The sequence below is a fragment of the Manduca sexta genome, chromosome 1, assembly GCF_014839805.1.
Source record: "Manduca sexta isolate Smith_Timp_Sample1 chromosome 1, JHU_Msex_v1.0, whole genome shotgun sequence".
NCBI lineage: Eukaryota > Metazoa > Arthropoda > Insecta > Lepidoptera > Sphingidae > Manduca > Manduca sexta.
Window position 1 is genome coordinate 2,777,792 of NC_051115.1, and position 18,511 is coordinate 2,796,302.

At 38.2% G+C, this 18,511-nt stretch overlaps 1 protein-coding gene and 1 long non-coding RNA gene across 2 annotated transcripts; one reads left to right on the forward strand and one right to left on the reverse strand.

The window, feature by feature from the left end:
• Positions 1-934: 934 nt before the first annotated feature.
• On the forward strand, positions 935-5,012 carry LOC115447720 (circumsporozoite protein). Its single transcript, XM_030174925.2, has 3 exons — positions 935-1,049; positions 2,375-2,435; positions 4,430-5,012. The coding sequence occupies exons 1-3, from the start codon at positions 957-959 to the stop codon at positions 4,903-4,905; spliced, it is 630 nt and encodes a 209-aa protein (XP_030030785.2). The 5' UTR covers positions 935-956; the 3' UTR covers positions 4,906-5,012.
• A 9,365-nt stretch (positions 5,013-14,377) lies between these two features.
• LOC115447724 lies at positions 14,378-15,108 on the reverse strand. Its single transcript, XR_005113006.1, has 2 exons — positions 15,048-15,108; positions 14,378-14,537 (listed from the first exon to the last, which is right to left on the reverse strand). It is a non-coding gene; the product is annotated as an uncharacterized LOC115447724 (long non-coding RNA).
• Positions 15,109-18,511: the final 3,403 nt, after the last annotated feature.

Genomic DNA, 18,511 nt, shown 5'->3' on the forward strand with positions numbered 1-18,511 from the left:
TTTACTCATCTTCTTTATATTTAAATGTTTTAAATAATTCAAAAACACGTAATAAACACAAAAACTTTAAAAAATGTGTCGCCGGCTCAATCAAAACAAACAACTAGTGTTGCCAGTTACTAATCGCAAATTATACTCAACATTTCTACTAAAATTATACGAAAAGTAATTATTACTATGTAAATGTAATTATGTTTATTCTAAAATCATTAAATATACATGAAAAATAAAAGATTATTCATCCAAATAAGGAATATTATTTAGAATAAATGTTTAATATTAGTAGAAGTGCAAAGAATTGGCAACACTGTTTATAAAGCATGGCTTTATTTCTATTACTGTTTGCTATAGCACTTACTATAGCTATATGTGTGTGGTAGGATTTTATCCGTATTCAATCTATAAGTGTCAAAGAGAAAAAAAACCATGGCAGAAAGCCTCATGGAAGCCCACGCGAGAGAGAGTGATGGAATATATTTTGTGCGCGTGTTTTATATTAAAAATGAAATGCGTGCATACTGATACGGTTTAGATGTGGTATGTGTTAGGGTGTATTAGTGTGTGTGTAGGTGCGCTCGACGCGAATCGGCTCGGTGCACCGACACTTAGCGCGGGAATTTTTAATTTTTACTATACCGACCGTAAAATTACGATTATTGTTCCATATTCCGTTTTGTGCTAATAATTTTAAGGCAAGTCAGGCTTTTGGGCTTCTATAGAAGAACCGCCACTGGTGATAATATGGAAGCATAATGCATCGCGTTGTTTTCTGCATCTCGCTTCAAGGACTCTATTTATAGGAAACTTGAAACACTTGTATCAATGCGTCGCGTGTTTTTCACTTAATTCCATTGTCGTTTACGCTATAATATATCATTTTATTTATTAAGAACGTTTAAACTTTATTGTATTTAATGTGGATACAAGTGCATACTTTTGTAAATTGCAAATAGTGCATGTGTATAAAAGATGCTGCAAGTCGAGGGATCATTCAAGTCATCGACGAGAAAACAATCAACATGAACTGTCTGCCATTCCTGTTCGCGCTGGTAAGTCATTATATTTCTGCTTATAGAATTTCATTTATTTATTGAAAATAAAAAATTTAAAATAAAACTATTTTCCGGAGTTTTTCGCGGTCTTTATATTATTATTTTCTCCCGACGTTTCGAAGACTGCAGCCTTCATAGTCACGGGGGGGACTGAGGTGTTGTTCATCCGTAAAGTCAAAGTTATAATATCTACCTACATTTTACAAATACACTTATTATATTTATATTTAAACAAGTTGTGTTTAAATTTTAGCTGTTGACGGTCCGATCTACGCAGAATGAGCTCACAGTGTCTTAAATTTTGAACGAAGGCTGCAAAGTCTTCAAAACGTCAGGAGAAATTCTAATATATAAAATTCTTGTGTCACAGTGTTAGTCTGAAAACTGCTCCGAAACGGCTCGACCGATTCTTATGCATTTTTTTTGGATATAATTGGTAGGTCTGAGAATCGGTCGTAAATATATTTTAAAGCCCTAAATGATAAGGGTGGCCCACAAAAAAAAAATTGAAAATTTATTTCAACTTCAATTTTTATGATTTGGCATTAAAAATACATAAAATCATACATTTTCACCATTCTACCATCAACCCCTATTTTTTATCGTGATTTTAATACTTATAATTTTATTTAACTACAAAAATATTTTTTTGTAATAATGTATATGGCAACACCACGTTTGCCGGATCACCTGGAATATAAAATACCGCGATAAAATCCGTAAAATAGTTTTATTTTAATGTGTTACAACGGTTTTATCTTAGTTGGTCGCTTTAAGCACTAAAGATGTTGACTTCTATATATTTTCTTTTTATCGTCCGTATTTCATGATATGATAGGTGGCGAGCCTGTAACAATGTCGTGCACAAATTCTAGACACCGGGCTGATGATTATAAAATCCCTTTACCCGACTCATGATTGAACCCGAGATTGGCAGTTGTAATCTTTTTTTTTGATGCTTTGAATGACGGGACGAGCTTGCCGTTCGCCTGATGGTAAGCGATACGATCCATAAACATTAGAAACACCAACACCTTGAATTACCAAGTATTGTTTGGTATTCCACTTCGCTCGCCATCCTGAGACATGAGATGTTAACTCTTATTATGTCTTGTAGTTACATTGGCTACATATCCTTCAAACCGGAACACAATAGTGAGAATACACTGCTGGCGGTAGAAACAGACATTGCGGTGGTACCTATCCAGGCGGCCTTTCACATATGAGAGATCTACCACCAGTAGTAACTCAATAAAATATTCATCAAGGCTGATACATTTATATAACTATGATAATAGTAATATAAACTGTTAAATTTGCAGGTAGCTCTCAGCCAAGCCACACCTGTGCCATTCCTGGGTAATCTATTGAACATAGATCTTAGTAAGTATACGAATTTGTAGTAATCAATATAAAAGCTGTGATAGCCTAATTGGGTGTGGAATGGACTGCCGAGACGAATGTCCGCAGGTTCAAATCCCAGGAGAAAACACTTCTGATTTTCTAAAACGATGTGTTATTCTTTATAGTAGGGGAGCCCAAGCGGGGAATTCGGGATTAACTAAAGCGCGGCAGATTAATGTACAGGGGGATACCTTGTACCCAGTTAAATACTTCCACCCATTATTGGCCTTACATATATGGCCGCCTGTCAAGGATAAAAGATCAGATTAGTTAAAAAAAATTATCATCAGAAATTCTCGAGCGTGTCAGATTAAGGTAGGATGATTTAGTTACATGTAAGAACGTATATAGTTCACTAATCTGACATTTTGGGTATGACGTAAAGAAAAGGCAGGGCTATAAAGTTGTAAAAAAAACGGCATCTCGACTTTCTCGAGCGTGGCTAATTTTTTTTTTATTTTGAAGGAAATAATTCAAGGACTACGAAAAATATATAATCTGATGATTTCCACTAGCCGAAGTAACAAAAATTCATCGATAAAGTTTAATACGTGTAGCTACGTGATGCCTATATTCCCCTCTACGCGTTTATATTCCTGTCTCACTCTTTTTCTACCTATTACTCTCTCACTCCGTCCCCACTCTGGTATCTGTTTCCTTAACGCCATAACAGTATAGCTGATCACGCAGACTCGTTCGTATTTCTTGAGCTTTCCAATTAATTAAGTTCAATGATTTAAAAAAAAAAAAATACAAATTTTAATTGTCAGTTTAGGCGAATCCCTCCAGAAAATCGTCAGATTATGAAACATCACATCTACGGCATAAAGATGAACCATATATATCTTAATCTGATGCGTTCGAGTATTTCAAAATGGCGATTTTTTCTGCACATTTTAATAATAGCCGCAAGTTTGCGTAACATCCAAATAGTCAGATTATTATACAAGAGCATTTTTAGGTTCATTTAACACGCCCTTAAAAATCTGACACGCCCGATTTTTTTTGATTTTTTTTCATTTTCAACCCTTACGTACAACCATCCCCATCATGGAAACAATCAGATTAACAAGCGTACATTTTTGAAAATACGTTGGACATCTTTGATTTCAATATCTGACGCGCTCGAGTATGTCCATGTAACAGTTTGATTTTTACATTTTTGGAAATCTATAGCCACTCTCCCCACCAATGAAAAGGTATATATCATATGACATTTTTTTCTTCTTATCATCTAAGCTTCGCAACCCAATAGGTCTCTATAACGCTCGAATAAATTCTGATGTATCATCCTGGGCTCCGCTACTATTATAAATTATCGCTTGCTTTAACGGTGAAGGAAAACATCGTGAGGTAACTTGCATACTTGAGAATTTCTCTATAGGTATTTTGAGGGTGTGTGAAGGCTGCTCGCACTACAGCGTGGTGGACTAAGGCCTAACTCTCAGTAGTAGAGGAGGCCCGTGCAGCATTGGGACAGTATATAATACACGGTCGTGCCGGCATTACACGCATAATTTAGATTTTTAAAAGATAAGGTAAATGTCCTCACAAGCGCATTAAAACACATTTGTAAAGTGTTTTTATTACTTCAGGGGGCCGTAGTCCGTCTAGGAGGGCGAATCCATCTTTTTGCAACTACGGGCGTTCTATACGAAGGACAGCTTTGTTAGAAGACAGGATAATAGACGGATATACGTAAATGGAATAGGGTCCTCTGACCTTAAATGTGAGGCTACGTATGAGAGTTTTATAAGAATTTTCGGAGGTGTGTGACTTGCAATACAACGTAGTGTACTAACCTAAAACCTCAGTAGAGGCCTAGCAATGGGATAGTATATAATGCAGGGCCGATGTTATTGTTCATCCAAGTCGGTGACTATAGATTTGGAGGTGTTCGAACTTCGCCTCTTAGCCTATCATTATCTCATGACATCTTACACGAAAAGTAAAACATTTATTTTTCATTCCAGATATTCCACTTCTGAATACACGTGTTAGCATAGGCGGTAGTAAAAGACCACAAGGCAACGCCAACGCTGCCGGAAATGTAGCTGGTGCAGTACAACAGCAAGCCAATGCCGCCGGCAACGCTGCTGGAAATGCAGCTGGTGCAGTACAACAGCAAGCCAATGCCGCCGGCAACGCTGCCGGAAATGTAGCTGGTGCAGTACAAGAGAATGCCAATGCCGCTGGCAACGCTGCTGGAAATGTAGCTGGTGCAGTGCAAGACAAAGCCAATGCCGTCGGTGAGGCCGCTGGAAATGCAGCTGGTGCAGTACAAGAGAATGCCAATGCCGCTGGCAACGCTGCTGGAAATGTAGCTGGTGCAGTGCAAGAAAACTCTAATGCCGCCGTGCCCGAAGGTGCTCAGATTGTCGCTCAAGCCAATGTACCCGCTGCTGCCGGTGCTAATGCCGGAGGCGCCGTTGGTAACGTCAGCCAGTAAAGCATAGACGTTTCTTTATAACCTTTGAATTTGAAAGCACGGTTCATGTTTTTTGTTTTATGTCAAATTTGATTACATTTCTTCAAAATATAATTCAGTTGCATCCATTTGATTGTTTTATTATGACTCTTTTGCGGTGTTAAAGTAGACACCGCTGTAGAGGAACGGATGGTTACGTTCCTCTATGAAAGAGAAAGATTTCCAGTCAGGCAGATGTTGTGACCGGCCGCGGCCACTCCGACGGTTCCTATTCGGTGGTGGTATATATACTGCGTCGCGCAAATTCTGCTATCGCAATCGAGTATCGCTATCGCCATCTAGCGTGATTGCTGTGCGATATTACTACAGTTGTGTCAATACCATATCGGTCTTTGCATAGTTCCAGTGACGTCGACGAGATGGCGGTGTATGCACTAATTTTACCGCCATAACTCTAATACATTGTGTCGATGCATATACCTATATATGGAAGAAGGCAGTCTACAATGTCTTTATTTTATTTATCACAATAAGGTACACCGACAGCTAAACATATAATAACCTTGAATGCAAAATAAATAACACCTGATTAGTATGCTGTTGATAGATGTACATTTACCACTGACAACATACTTAATTAAAAACTAAAATATATTTTTATTTATTTAGCATACTTATAGCATAATTATGTATGTACGTATATTTGTGGGTATATTTATATTACGTAGATTTTATACTTTTAATTTATATCAGTCTTTGATAATATTCTCTCCATTACATTCTCTCATTGTGAACCTACGTCTCTAGTCAGCACCACCTAAAGGTTGACTGGTAGAGAGTGCCTTCAGCATTAAGTCTGCCTTCATACATACATACATACATACATAACATCACGCATTTATCCCCGAAGGGGTATGCAGAGGCGCAACTAAGGCACCCACTTTTCGCCAAGTATGTTCCGTCCCATGATGTGATAGGGGGCGAGCCTATCGCCATATCGGGCACAAATTCCAGACTCCGGGCTGATACTGAGCAGAAAAACCCAAATATCACTTTGCCCGACCCGGGATTCGAACCCAGGACCTCAGAGCGCTATTGTACCGGACATGCAATACAACTACGCCACCGAGGCAGTCTGCCTTCATACTCTTTATATATAACATGTAATAAATAACGTGACCATTTATTTTTTGTCTCAAAACGGGACATCGGTTTATTTACGTCAAGTATAGGTTCTCAATGGATAAAAAGCAACACACGCTTTTTAGAAAATTTGTACTTTGGCGGCCGAGCGTTGCACAGATGAAAACTCGGAAAATCGCATTTTTCCCGAACAACTATAAAGATTGACTGCCTCGGTGGCGTAGTTGTATTGCACGTCCGGTACAATAGCGCTCTGAGGTCCTGGGTTCGAATCCCGGGTCGGGCAAAGTGATATTTGGGTTTTTCTGCTCAGTATCAGCCCGGAGTCTGGAATTTGTGCCCGATATGGCGATAGGCTCGCCCCCTATCACATCATGGGACGGAACATACTTGGCGAAAAGTGGGTGCCCTAGTTGCGCCTTTGCATACCCCTTCGGGGATAAAATGCGTGATGTTATATGTAACTATAAAGATAAAATTAAGAAGCAAAATCTCATCTAAATACAAAATTTTATACAAATCCATTCAGCTGTTTCTGCGTTTACTTCTGACAAACATACAAACGTCCTAACATCCAAACCTTTTTACAAACTTCGCATTATGTTATTAAAATAAGATAAGATTAGATTATTAGATAATTAGGTATAAATTAAAAATATTATGTAAGATACAAATGATCACTTTTATTTATATTTTTCTGAAGAACAAATTTGTTTTATTACAGCTGGTTTTTTTTTATATTGACTTTAGTTATCAACATCGCTTTCAGAACTGGAATCTGTAACTCAGTTTTTTCAGATGTCCACATTTTATTTATTAAAGAATAGATTCGTAGGCGTTGGAGTCAAGTAGCAGCCTGGGCGGCTCTTAAATTTTTAGCACGGTTTCTAAAATCGGGACAATTTTGTGTCCCCGAGTTTTTCGTGGGGACACCGGGACAAATTACCGAAAAAAGGGACGGTCCCGTTCAAAACGGGACGTCGACTGGTCACGTTAGTAATAAGTAATAATTACATTATTTAAATTTCTATAACAACATTACAATGTCATGGTACAATGTAAATATACGATCATAGACATGGCACTTAAAATAAAATATTAATATCATACTTAAATGCTACGTTATATTGGGACCTGTTAGAATATAAAAAATAATGTGGCGGTATAATTAGTGCATACACCGCCATCTCTTCAACATCACCGGAACTACACAATGATTGATGTATTGATACACTCGTAGTGATCGCACAGGAATCACACTAGATGGCGATAGACGATACTGGTTTGCGATGGCATAATTTGCGCAACGCGCTGCATATATACCACCTCCGAATAAGAACCGTCGGAGGGGCCGCGGCCGGTCACAAACATCTGCCTGACTGGAAATCTTTCCCTTCCATAGAGGAACGCAACCATCTGTTCCTCTACAGCTTTGACTACCTTTACGCTGCTAAAAATAATAAAATTTAGTTCAATATTAGAAAAAACTATTGAGCAACTAACTAATATCCACATACAGTCATGTGAAATAACATTTTATTTGTACTTTGGTTAAGCAAGGAGTGCTTGAATAAACCAAATGCATGAGAATTAGTAAGAGTCCAACGCCTGGGTAGGTACCACCGCATTGTAGCCAGTGTAAAGCATCACGCTAGGACCCAATAGCAGCGGAGCATCAATGAAAAATGTTTATGGTAAGATATAGCTACTTAGATAACTGATAATTGAAACTATATAACATTATAGAAACTTTATTGATATTCAGAGTTTATATTGCTTGACTTCCTCGGTGGCGTAGTTGTACTGCATGCGCGGTACGACAGCGCTCTGAGGTCCTGTGTTCGAATCCTGGATTGGGTTAAGTGATATTCAAGTTTTTCTGCTCAGTATCAGCCTGGAGCCTGGAATTTGTGCCCGATATGGCGGTAGGCTCGTCCCCTATCACATCATGGGACGGAACACACTTGGCGAAAAGTGGGTGCCTTGGTTGCGCCTCTGCATGCCCCTTTGGGGATAAATGCGTGATATTGTGTATAAAATAATATGAAGTACTTAGAAATGACATCATTGACTATCGAGTCTATAATAATAATTTGTCTATTGTTAACAAAATCAAAGAATTGGTAATAGAAAAATCATAGTGTTGGCTTATACAATATTAACTAATTACGAATTTATTCTAATTGGTTTCATCTTTATTTTTAAGAAAGTTCACAGTTTACAGGTCTCTCATATGTGACAGTACGCCTGTGTAGGTACCACCGCAATGTCTAGTTCTGCCGCCAATCAGCTGTGGCTGGCGATATGGCTGGGTTCTTTGTTTTATAATACATTATTTAGAACTTTTGAAGGGAAAAAAATAATATTTGTTCCATAACTTATACCGTTTCCGCATCTTTGCAACATTTATCATTATTGCTGCCATGATGGCTATAAAGTCTTCAAAACGTCAGGAGATAATTATAAAAAACCGCAATAAAATAGTTTTATTTTAAACCGAGAATACAAAATAATTACATAAACAAAACACTGAAACCTATTTCCTAGTCAAAAAAGTCTCAACTTTGCATATACTGACAAAAACTAGCACTGATCTTCCACCGGGCCGTTGGGATGTCATGGACGCCAAAGGCATACATTTATGAAAAACTAAATCCTGAAGAGTATCATGAATGCTCCGTGCAAATATTACATCAAAATGCATGAGCGAATGAGCTGATGAGCAGAGCACCAAAAAGGAGTACAATTCAAAGGTAAGGGCTCTTAGACGACATGACGCCGTTGACGTACCTCTAGGCAAACTTACGGTGGTACGCAGCATTACATATACTGCATTCAACGCCATCTGCCGGTGACAAGAAGATGGCGCCACATTTAACTAACGGCATAGTATTCGATTGCACTAAGACGTTTTAAGAAACATCACTAGATGGCGTTGTGCGTATAGTCTTGCGAAGGTGTGCTATAATATTATTGTATACAGCTGTAAAGATTTGTCACCTAGAATAAATACCTTATATTGTGGATCTTGCATATGTATTTTTCTATGATAAATCGTTGGTGTGTCTATTAATAAGTAAATAAGTTCTGGTGTGACGGTAAAAATAGTGCATACACCGCCATCTCGTCAACGTTGCTGTAACTGCGAGATGTATATGACAATGAAGAAATAACGCTCAATAATTACACTAGATGGCGATAAACGATACTTACTTGCGATATCAGAATATGCGCAACGCGCGGCGTATATACCACCTCCGTTAGAAACTGACGAAGGTACCGCACCCGGTCAGGCACAAAATCTGTTCAGCTGGAAATCCTGATAATCTTCCCCTTCCATAGAGGAACGCAACCATCTATTCCTCTACAGCGGTGTCTACCTACTCGCCACTACAGAGTTAATGTAATTGTAAACATAAGATACGCACAGCGATCGGATCTTGTGCGTGCACTTACGAACACTGCAAGTTTTTATAGTTATTTATTTATTATTTTTCTTTCCCGATTAGGGTAGAATTAGGTCCACTGTTATAATTTTAAATAAAGTTCAAGTTTTAACCCAATTCACTGCATATAGTAACGTGAAGAGCTGTTAATCAATAAACGGGAAATGTAAATAAAAATGGTTAAATTTATGTACAATATTATTTTGCTAAACAAACACACGCAATCAGCTTAGGCTGGTTTGCCGTCCGTGACGTCAAAGAATATATTTATATTTTTACTGTAAACGTGACTTACTGCTTGCCTCGGTGTACTGCATGCGCGGTAGAACAGCGCTCTGAGGTGCTGGGTTCGAATCTCGTGTCGGGCAAAGTGATATTAGGGTTTTTCTGCTCAGTATCAGCCCGGAGTATGGAATCTGTGCTCGATGTGGCGATGAGGCTCACCCCCTATCAAATCATGGAATTGGCGAAAAGTAGGTGCCCTGGTTGCGCTTTAGCATAAGCCTTTGTGGATAAATACGGTATGTGTTGTGTGGGCCATTATGAAAGGTTTTAACGCCTCGTGTACGGTTGCTATCCAGGCGGATATAAAATATATTCTACCTCCAGCGAAACAACGCGGTGTGCAGTGCGCAATCCATAAACTCTACCACGAATGGCTAAAAACGTCCGTAACTACGTTAGCTAAATCGCACTCTTAATAAAATAATGACCCATTCCAAAATTGCCAATTTGTGGGAATCGACAAACAACCAATTTCTGTTTGCGACCTTTTAGTTTTTTTCCCTTTTTTTCATGCTGTAGGTTTCATTTTTTACCTATCTTTAATAAGCTCGATTTTATAACAACTTCAGAAGAAAAGGTAGCAAACAAAAATTAGTCTTCCGACGACTGCCACAAATTAACAAATTGGAAGTAGGTCATTATTTTATTAAGAATGCGAAATATAAAATACGTGCCATTTTTGTAACCTTACTTTCATTAACCAGTTGTATCAATATTGAACAACCACGTTATATGTGAAACGTGAATTATTCGTTATAATACACAATACTTTCTGTTTGTACACGTGTAATGTTCTAGAAAGTTTCTTTGCGAGCAAAAGGGAAAATACCACAGCAGCGGCTAGTGGTGAAGGGTGACATTTTCTGAAAGGAACGATATAACATATACTGCCGCGTTAAAGCGGTATGTCAGGGAAACCTTATTTCGGGATAATCAAAGTTTTGTAAATATAGTTTTGTATGTAAAACTGAGATAGAGAAACTCTTTTAAGGTTTTTTTAACAAGATACAGTTATTTAGGTAAGTTCATTGGATGGGTATTTCTTTAAGCTATCTGACAACATGAAAATTAAGATTTTTTTTGAGATACCTCTTTTGAGCTTGGCACGATAGTATAGGTACTAAAGTCTGTGGTGGTACAATTAGTGCATACACCGCCATCTCATCAACATCACTGAAATGAAATAAAATAATTTATTTAAACCTGTAAAATGTTATATATGATTTACATTCCGACAATATTAACTCTACCACGAGTTCATGCAGTTCTCACCAGAGAACGGGCAAGAAACTTCGGTGTTGCTCTTTTCAAAATCAGTTTAAGGTATAAACTACATAACATGATACTCAGAAAAAAGAAAAAAATCTTTTTATTGCTGTTTAGAGCAGTTCATTTTTATGCTCGTAAATAGGTAATAAAGGAAATTTCTATATGAGTGCACAATCCTTTCAGGAATCATGAAATATACTTATATACCCCTAGCAATAAGTAATAGTAAGCAAAATGGGCAGAACAGTCCACACAAGCAACCTGTTCAGGAGTATGACGCATGTGCCAGCCATCGGCCTCCTCAACCATATTGTAGGGAAGTGGCCGACCCGTCACACGACGCCGCTGCAGGTAGGTACAGACAGAGAGCATTTCATACCCAAGTCGCATACAGTGATATTCCGAATAAAGAAAAATAAAAAATCATATATTCGGTCGAATGACAGGATTTCAAAAAAAAATCACACATACAAACTTAATCCAAGGCATTAAATCATCTATTTATTCTGAGATTTTGTAATAATCTTTATTACACAACTTTCGTCTAATAGTTGTTTGGAATTTATCCATATTTAAGGACTTGATTTCAGTGAAATCTTTGTTATAAAAATATATACAGTAACCTTTAAAAGACTTGCTAATCTTTTGGAGTCTTGTTTTGTGATTAACTAAATTATTTTTGTTTTAAGTATTTAAATTATGGGTATAGCTAACTATTGGATTTTTTCTATATTTTTATGGACATACACTAAGTTAGCGTAAATGAATTGTCATGCTACTGTTATTACATTTGCTTCTTTAAATTTTTCTCGCAGAAAACATCTAGAGGTCAGCGAATAAATAGATCTTATCGCTCTTTTTTGTAGAACAAATATGGTATTAATGTCAGCAGCACCACCCCATAGTAAAATTAAATAACTTAATAAACTATGAAAGTAAGCAAATTATACCAATCTAGCTGTCTCAATGTCAGTTGGCGTATCCTGCCCACTACAAAAACTGCGGCGCTCAGCTTTTTAGCTAGAACAGATATATGAGGGCCCCACTGAAGTTTACAGTCCAGTGTGATACCTAAAAATTTGGTTGTATCCACAAAACTCACCTCGTCACTATTTATAAAAATGTTAGCGTTAATTTTTTTAACACTGGAACTGCAAGATGAATATTGACAATTAGGAAATAATGCTCAATAATCACACTAGATGGGGATAAACGATACTAACTTGCGATGGCAAAATTTGCGTGACGCGCAACATATATATCACCTCCAACTTGTTTTTACAGATTGAGGGTTTTGTACGGGATTTTCTTAGTATTACCTTGAGAAAGAGACTGGTAGACAGTTTATAATATCAGCCCTGTATTATATACTTGCCCACTGTTGAACACGGGCCTCCTCTACTACTGAGAGGGATTAGGCCTTAGTCCACCACGCTGGCCTAGTGCGGGTTGGTAGACTTCACACACCTTCGAAATTCCTATAGAGAACTTCTCAGATGTGCCGGTTTCCTCACAATGTTTTCCTTCACCGTTAAAGCGAACGATAACTTCACAAAGAATACACACATCATTTTAGAAAAGTCAGAAGTGTGTGCCCTTCGGATTTGAACCTGCGGACTTTCGTCTTGCCAGCTCGTTCCACACCCAACTAGGCTATCGCTGCTATAATAGCCGGCATACCTGTACAATAAGTTAAGTTGGACACATGACCACTACAGATGCTCGTTCGACATCTTATCCACTCTTGACGCCTTAACATAAAACTGCTGCCTTTAGAGATGTTTCAAGTTCGCGGACTGTCCCGGCTGGAATATTTTACTGCAACTATATATTAGATCCATGAAAACAAAAGATACATTTAAATTACATTTATTAAATGAACAAAAAACGAAAATAGGTATTATAATTACACATGTATTATGACCTTTGCGTAGATAAGGCTAGTTCAACCTCCAAGCAGAGGCGGCCTTTGGGGGAGGCGAACCGGGCAACCACCCGTGTCCTCGCGCTTACGGAGGCCTCGCGCGGTGCCTCGCAGGACCTTTACGTTCTTACCGACGAAACTGTTAAAACAGGGGAACGTTTTTTACTCTGCCCGGGGCCTCGCGTCTGTTTCTTTGCTTTCGCCTGGGGCCTTGCGTCGTTTACGGCCGCCACTGCCTCCAAGCAACTAGCAACGAATAATCACTGTTCCATGTGATGAGACTACATCCTTCATGCCGTGGTTTCCCATAACTTCTTCGTTAACTTTACGACGGCGCATTGTTTATAGTTTATCGATATACTTACTATAAGTGGATATTTTTCTTATAATATTTATTTAATAAGTATTATGTCTATGACACGTACATGTGAGTCGTGCGCCTGCGACAGCTTGCCTGACGCAACTAATATGCGTGGTTGAGTGCGTGCAATCGACAGCTCCGTTGATGAGGCTCATTTCGCACACTTTAAATACCTTTTTTTCTAATATATATTTTATTATTCTTGTTAAGTAGCTAGTTGAACGTCCGTTGATATGTAACTTAAGGTGACTTGAAAAACAGCGTTGTGTTGTGGTTCGCACCACATCACATTATGCTGAGTGATTACCCACCGCTCACAGCAGCGACCAGCGATTTTTAATTATTATTTGTAATTAAGGTACATTGTGTTTATGTTGCAACTGTAACTAATAGATCGTTTTCTTTCTTCTTTTACCTTAGGAATCGTCGGAGGGGCCGCGGCCGGTCACAAGCAACATCTGCCTGACTGGGAATCTTCCCCTTCCATAGAGGAACGCAACCATCTGTTCTTCTACAGCGGTGTCCACCTATATGCCGCTAAATATGTAAATTTTGATTAAAATTCATAGAGTTTACTGAAATTTTCTTTCATAAAATATCACACGAGAATCGAGACATCTTGAAACATTCTGCCGACGGTGACAAAGGGAAATAATGAAAATTCAAATAAATCCTTAAAAATATATTTTAAAATATAAACAAAAAATTAAATTAACAAAGTAAATATAATAATGAAAAGCCATTAAATACAGTTACGCTCTGATGTTATCACCGTAACTTACAGGCTGACGTTATCAATGGTGACTTTTGGGGTCGCTAAGTTCGCCTATGCGGGCGGCAGCACCATTTTCTACTGGAATCAAGCTTACTGAGAGATCGTCTTCGATTCCCTGTACGTTGGAGTCTGAGTTCCCGTCATTGCTTAGGTCGGCTATGAGGTCGGCAGCACCATTTTCTACTGGAATCAAGCTTACTGAGAGATCATCTTCGGATCCCTGTACGTTGGAGTCTGAGTTCCCGTCATTGCTTAGGTCGGCTATGAGGTCGGCAGCACCATTTTCTCTCGGAATGTAGCTTGCTGAGAGATCATCTTCGATTCCCTGAACGTTGGAGACTGAGTTCCCGTCATTGCCTTGGTCATTGACGACGGAATCTTTCTTGGGAATCAAACTCACTGAGATTTGATCTTCGCTAAGCGGATGGTCACCATATGCTACGGCAGAATCTGGAATGCGAAAAATGTTTTATTATTTGTATAAGAGGCGGGAGTATTGCCCTGGAGGCGTAGTTTATTGCGTGCATAGTACGAAACCGCTCCGAGGATTCGGGTTCGAAGCCAGGAACAGGCAAATTGATATTGGGTTTTTCTCCTTAATATCAGCCCGGAGTCAAGTTTGTGCCTGGTATGGCGACAGTGGTGCCCCCTACCTTGAGACGGAACACACATGGCGACAAGAAGGTAAACGTGTGGCACCTCTGCCTACCTCTTCGGGAAACCGTATATTGTGCTAGCTTTGGTTGTTGGAAATCCGAACATTTTAAGAGACCCTTGACTTCCAATTAAATGAACTTTAACGGCGAAAGAAAACATAATACCCATCTGAGAATATTCGCAAATATTTCGATAATCTACAGTCATACTGGCGTGGACCATGGCCGAACCCTCAGTAGTGGCTCGGATCCAGCAGAGGGACAATTAATACAGTGCTGATGCATTATACATAAGGCTACTCACCCGAATTAAGATCAACCACATCCGATTTACCAAATGCGGCATAGGCGACGGCGACCTGCAAATTATATATTTAATTATTTTACAAATGTTCGATCAAATTATCAGTAGTAATTAATTACACTGGTTAATGCTCTGCCCGAACACAATAGTGTCTGCACAATGTAGCTTAGCGGCAAAAGTTGTAGGATTTTTGTGTTTGGCGAGATAGCGACCGCCGTACACAAGGTGTGTAACCCGCCATAGTGGCACGAGTGTGTCTTCAGGGAGCGGTCTGTGTTAGGGTTACCAACGGTACTATAATATATAGTATTTAACTATATTTTAAGTCCGCGTAATATATGATTTTCAACGCCTAATTTACATTAACTTTTGACTGATGGGATAGTGTGTATCCGATCGCGTCAATCTTACAAATTCTTTTAAAAATAAAATATAGATAACAAATATCACTTTCTTATTTTTTGCAGGTACAGTGGGGACACTTTGCCTTTGTATTTGAATATACACAGGCCGAACCCAGATTGCTACAAACTATTTCAACTATATATATAATAAGTAAATTTGTCAACTATGCGAGCTATGCTAAACTTAGCTTAGTTTTTGGTCTGTAAATGACTACAGAGGCGAAACTGAAATTGAATGCGCATGATAATAAAACAATATGTTCCAATTAGTTACTCAACAACGTTTAAAATTATAAAGATGACTTACCAGCGCGAACAGGAGTACCAGGCGGTTCATTTTGCTTGTTTTCTTGTCGACTTGAATGATCCCTCGACTGTTGCCGCGTTTTTATATTTATTCCTTATTTGCAAATTGCCAAACTTTTCACTTGTATCAATATCAAACGTGGAATACTTTCTAAGCAATTAAAAAGATTAAATACGCATTATTGTATTAGTAAAACAAAGCAAATAATTTTGTATAATATGAATAAAACATCATTTCATTGTTGGTACAAATGTCTCTTTGTTCTATAAAATTCTTGTATTGTATTGAAGCAATTGTGCCTTATTTATTTTTGGATACACCACTGTCTTATCGCTGAGAAGCTCGTTATAGGCCGAATGATACCTGTGTAAGACCTCTCTTTCTCACACATTTCTAAAAGTATTGTAATTTTTTAAAACCTTATAAAACATTTACTGTTATATTTAAAGAATTGTTTTTTTATTTAAATAAAAATGTAGCTAATTCTTGTAAAAAAATAATGTTTAACACGTTAAAAAAGCGTCCGATTTTATCCCAACGCACCCTGGCATTTATGAGTTATGTATCTTTCTATAAGTAAAAAATACAAAATCGATTTAATAGTTCAAGAAATAAGCACGTTCAAGCAAAGGCTTCCGAGTTTCGGGTTCCACTCGTGGTATACCTATATTACACTAAGCGGGGTGCCAAAGAATTCGCACTGCACTGAAGAGCCTCCAACAAATTTTGATACAAGCCCTAGTGGCAAAGGGTCTGTGTTACCCGATTCCTGCCCGCTTCCCTTTCGTAATTAATATAATAATCTAATAATATAACGATTTGTAGACCGCGTTCATGTATATTATTAGTATTTTAGTTCTTTTTATATAATGTTGCATCGGATTCCCTTTTGGAAAATTTTACCCTGTAGTGACGTATGGATAGTCACTGATGTAGAGGATCAGATGGTTGCGTTCCTCTATGGGAGGGAAAGGTGTCCAGTCAGGCAGATGTTACCTGACCAGTCACTTCGACAATGCCCAAGTCGGAAGTGGTATATATGTTGCGTGTCACGCAAATCCTACTATCGCAAATTAGTATCGTCTAGCGCCATCTAGTGTGATTATTGAGCATTATTTCCCAATTGTCAATATTCATCTTGCGGTTCCAGTGATGTTCACGAGATGGCGGTGTATGCACTAATTGTACCACTACAGATTGTAAAGCATCACGCTATGACCCAATAGCAGCGGAGCATCAATGAAAAATGTTTATGGTAAGATATAGCTACTTAGATAACTAATAATAGAAACTCCCGCTTATTCATAAACGTTTTTTATCTAAGGACGGAGTAAAGCTGTGATAACAAGCCTGTTTCTCAGTGCCCAACGGTACTGAGAAATAGACATAGGGCCGTTGTGATTGGTTATTATTGTTGTATTTCAATATTAGCCAATCACAACGGCCCTACGTCTACGCACTGCGAAGACTGCCATGCCGTCAGCACTGAGAAACAGACTTGTTATCACAGCCTTACTCGGACGTTAGATAAAAAACGTCTATGAATAAGGGGGTATAAGTATAACATTATAGAAACTTTATTGATATTCAGAGTTTATGTTGCTTGCCCTTCGTAGATGATCAATATTAGGCAACAATCGTGTATTTTTTTATACTGACTTGGAAAAGTTACCGTCAGGAGCAGTAGGCACCTGATGGTAAGTGTAGTGGCGTCCAATAGAATATCGACTGACAAGAGATGATTACCTCTCAGTCGACACAATTATACTAGCCTGTTGAAACCGGATATACAGGCTGATCTCGGAACGCTACACATTACGTAGGCAACTATGGCGAGTTGGAACATTGTACTGTACCCTATCCGAGTGGATATCAAATTTATTCTACCTCCGTGTGCAGTGTGCAATCTATAAACTCGCCACGATAGGATATATGCGTCTGTTAGCTAAATATAACAATTTCACACGCCATCTTTGTGACCTTACTTTCCACTTACCAGTTGTATCAATATTGAACAACCATGTAATACAAACAAGAATTATTCTTTATAATACACAATACTTTCTGTTTCAACACGCGTAGTCACTACATAGTATAAAACAGAGTCGCTTTCTCTGTCCCTATGTATGCTTAAATCTTTAAAACTACGCAACGGATTTTGATGCGTTTTTTTAATAGATAGAGTGATTCAAGAGGTAGGTTTATATGTATAATAACATCCATTAAATAGTGGAGAAATACTGTTATTTTGTTATGTTATACCCGTGCGAAGCCAGAGCGGGCCGCTATGTTTTATATACAACGTTCACAGTTTTTCTGTAGTGTATTTAGTATCAGCATTGCACCCGTGCGAAGCCGGGGCGGGTGATCTATAAAGTTGCTTTGCGAGCAAACGTGAAATTACCTCAGTAGCGGTGTTCAAGGGCGGAATTTTCCGAAAGGAAACTGGACTATTTATTACAGGTACTATAATATAGTCTGTGGCGGTACAAAATGTTTGCCATTAATTTATGGCTAGATGTAATGACACGAGCTGGTATTTGGTCTGGTTTATTCTATGAACAAATGGTGCTCACACAGGGTCAATTTGACATGGCGTTACTAAATGAAACTACATACTTATCTACTTGGAAATAACACTTTACAATAAGTTACTTGAGCCGTAGATGTAAAATAAAAAAGTGTAAGTTTCGAACAAAATAAATTAATAAAAAGTAATTTTAATTTTTAATTTACGCGCACTAAATCCACTA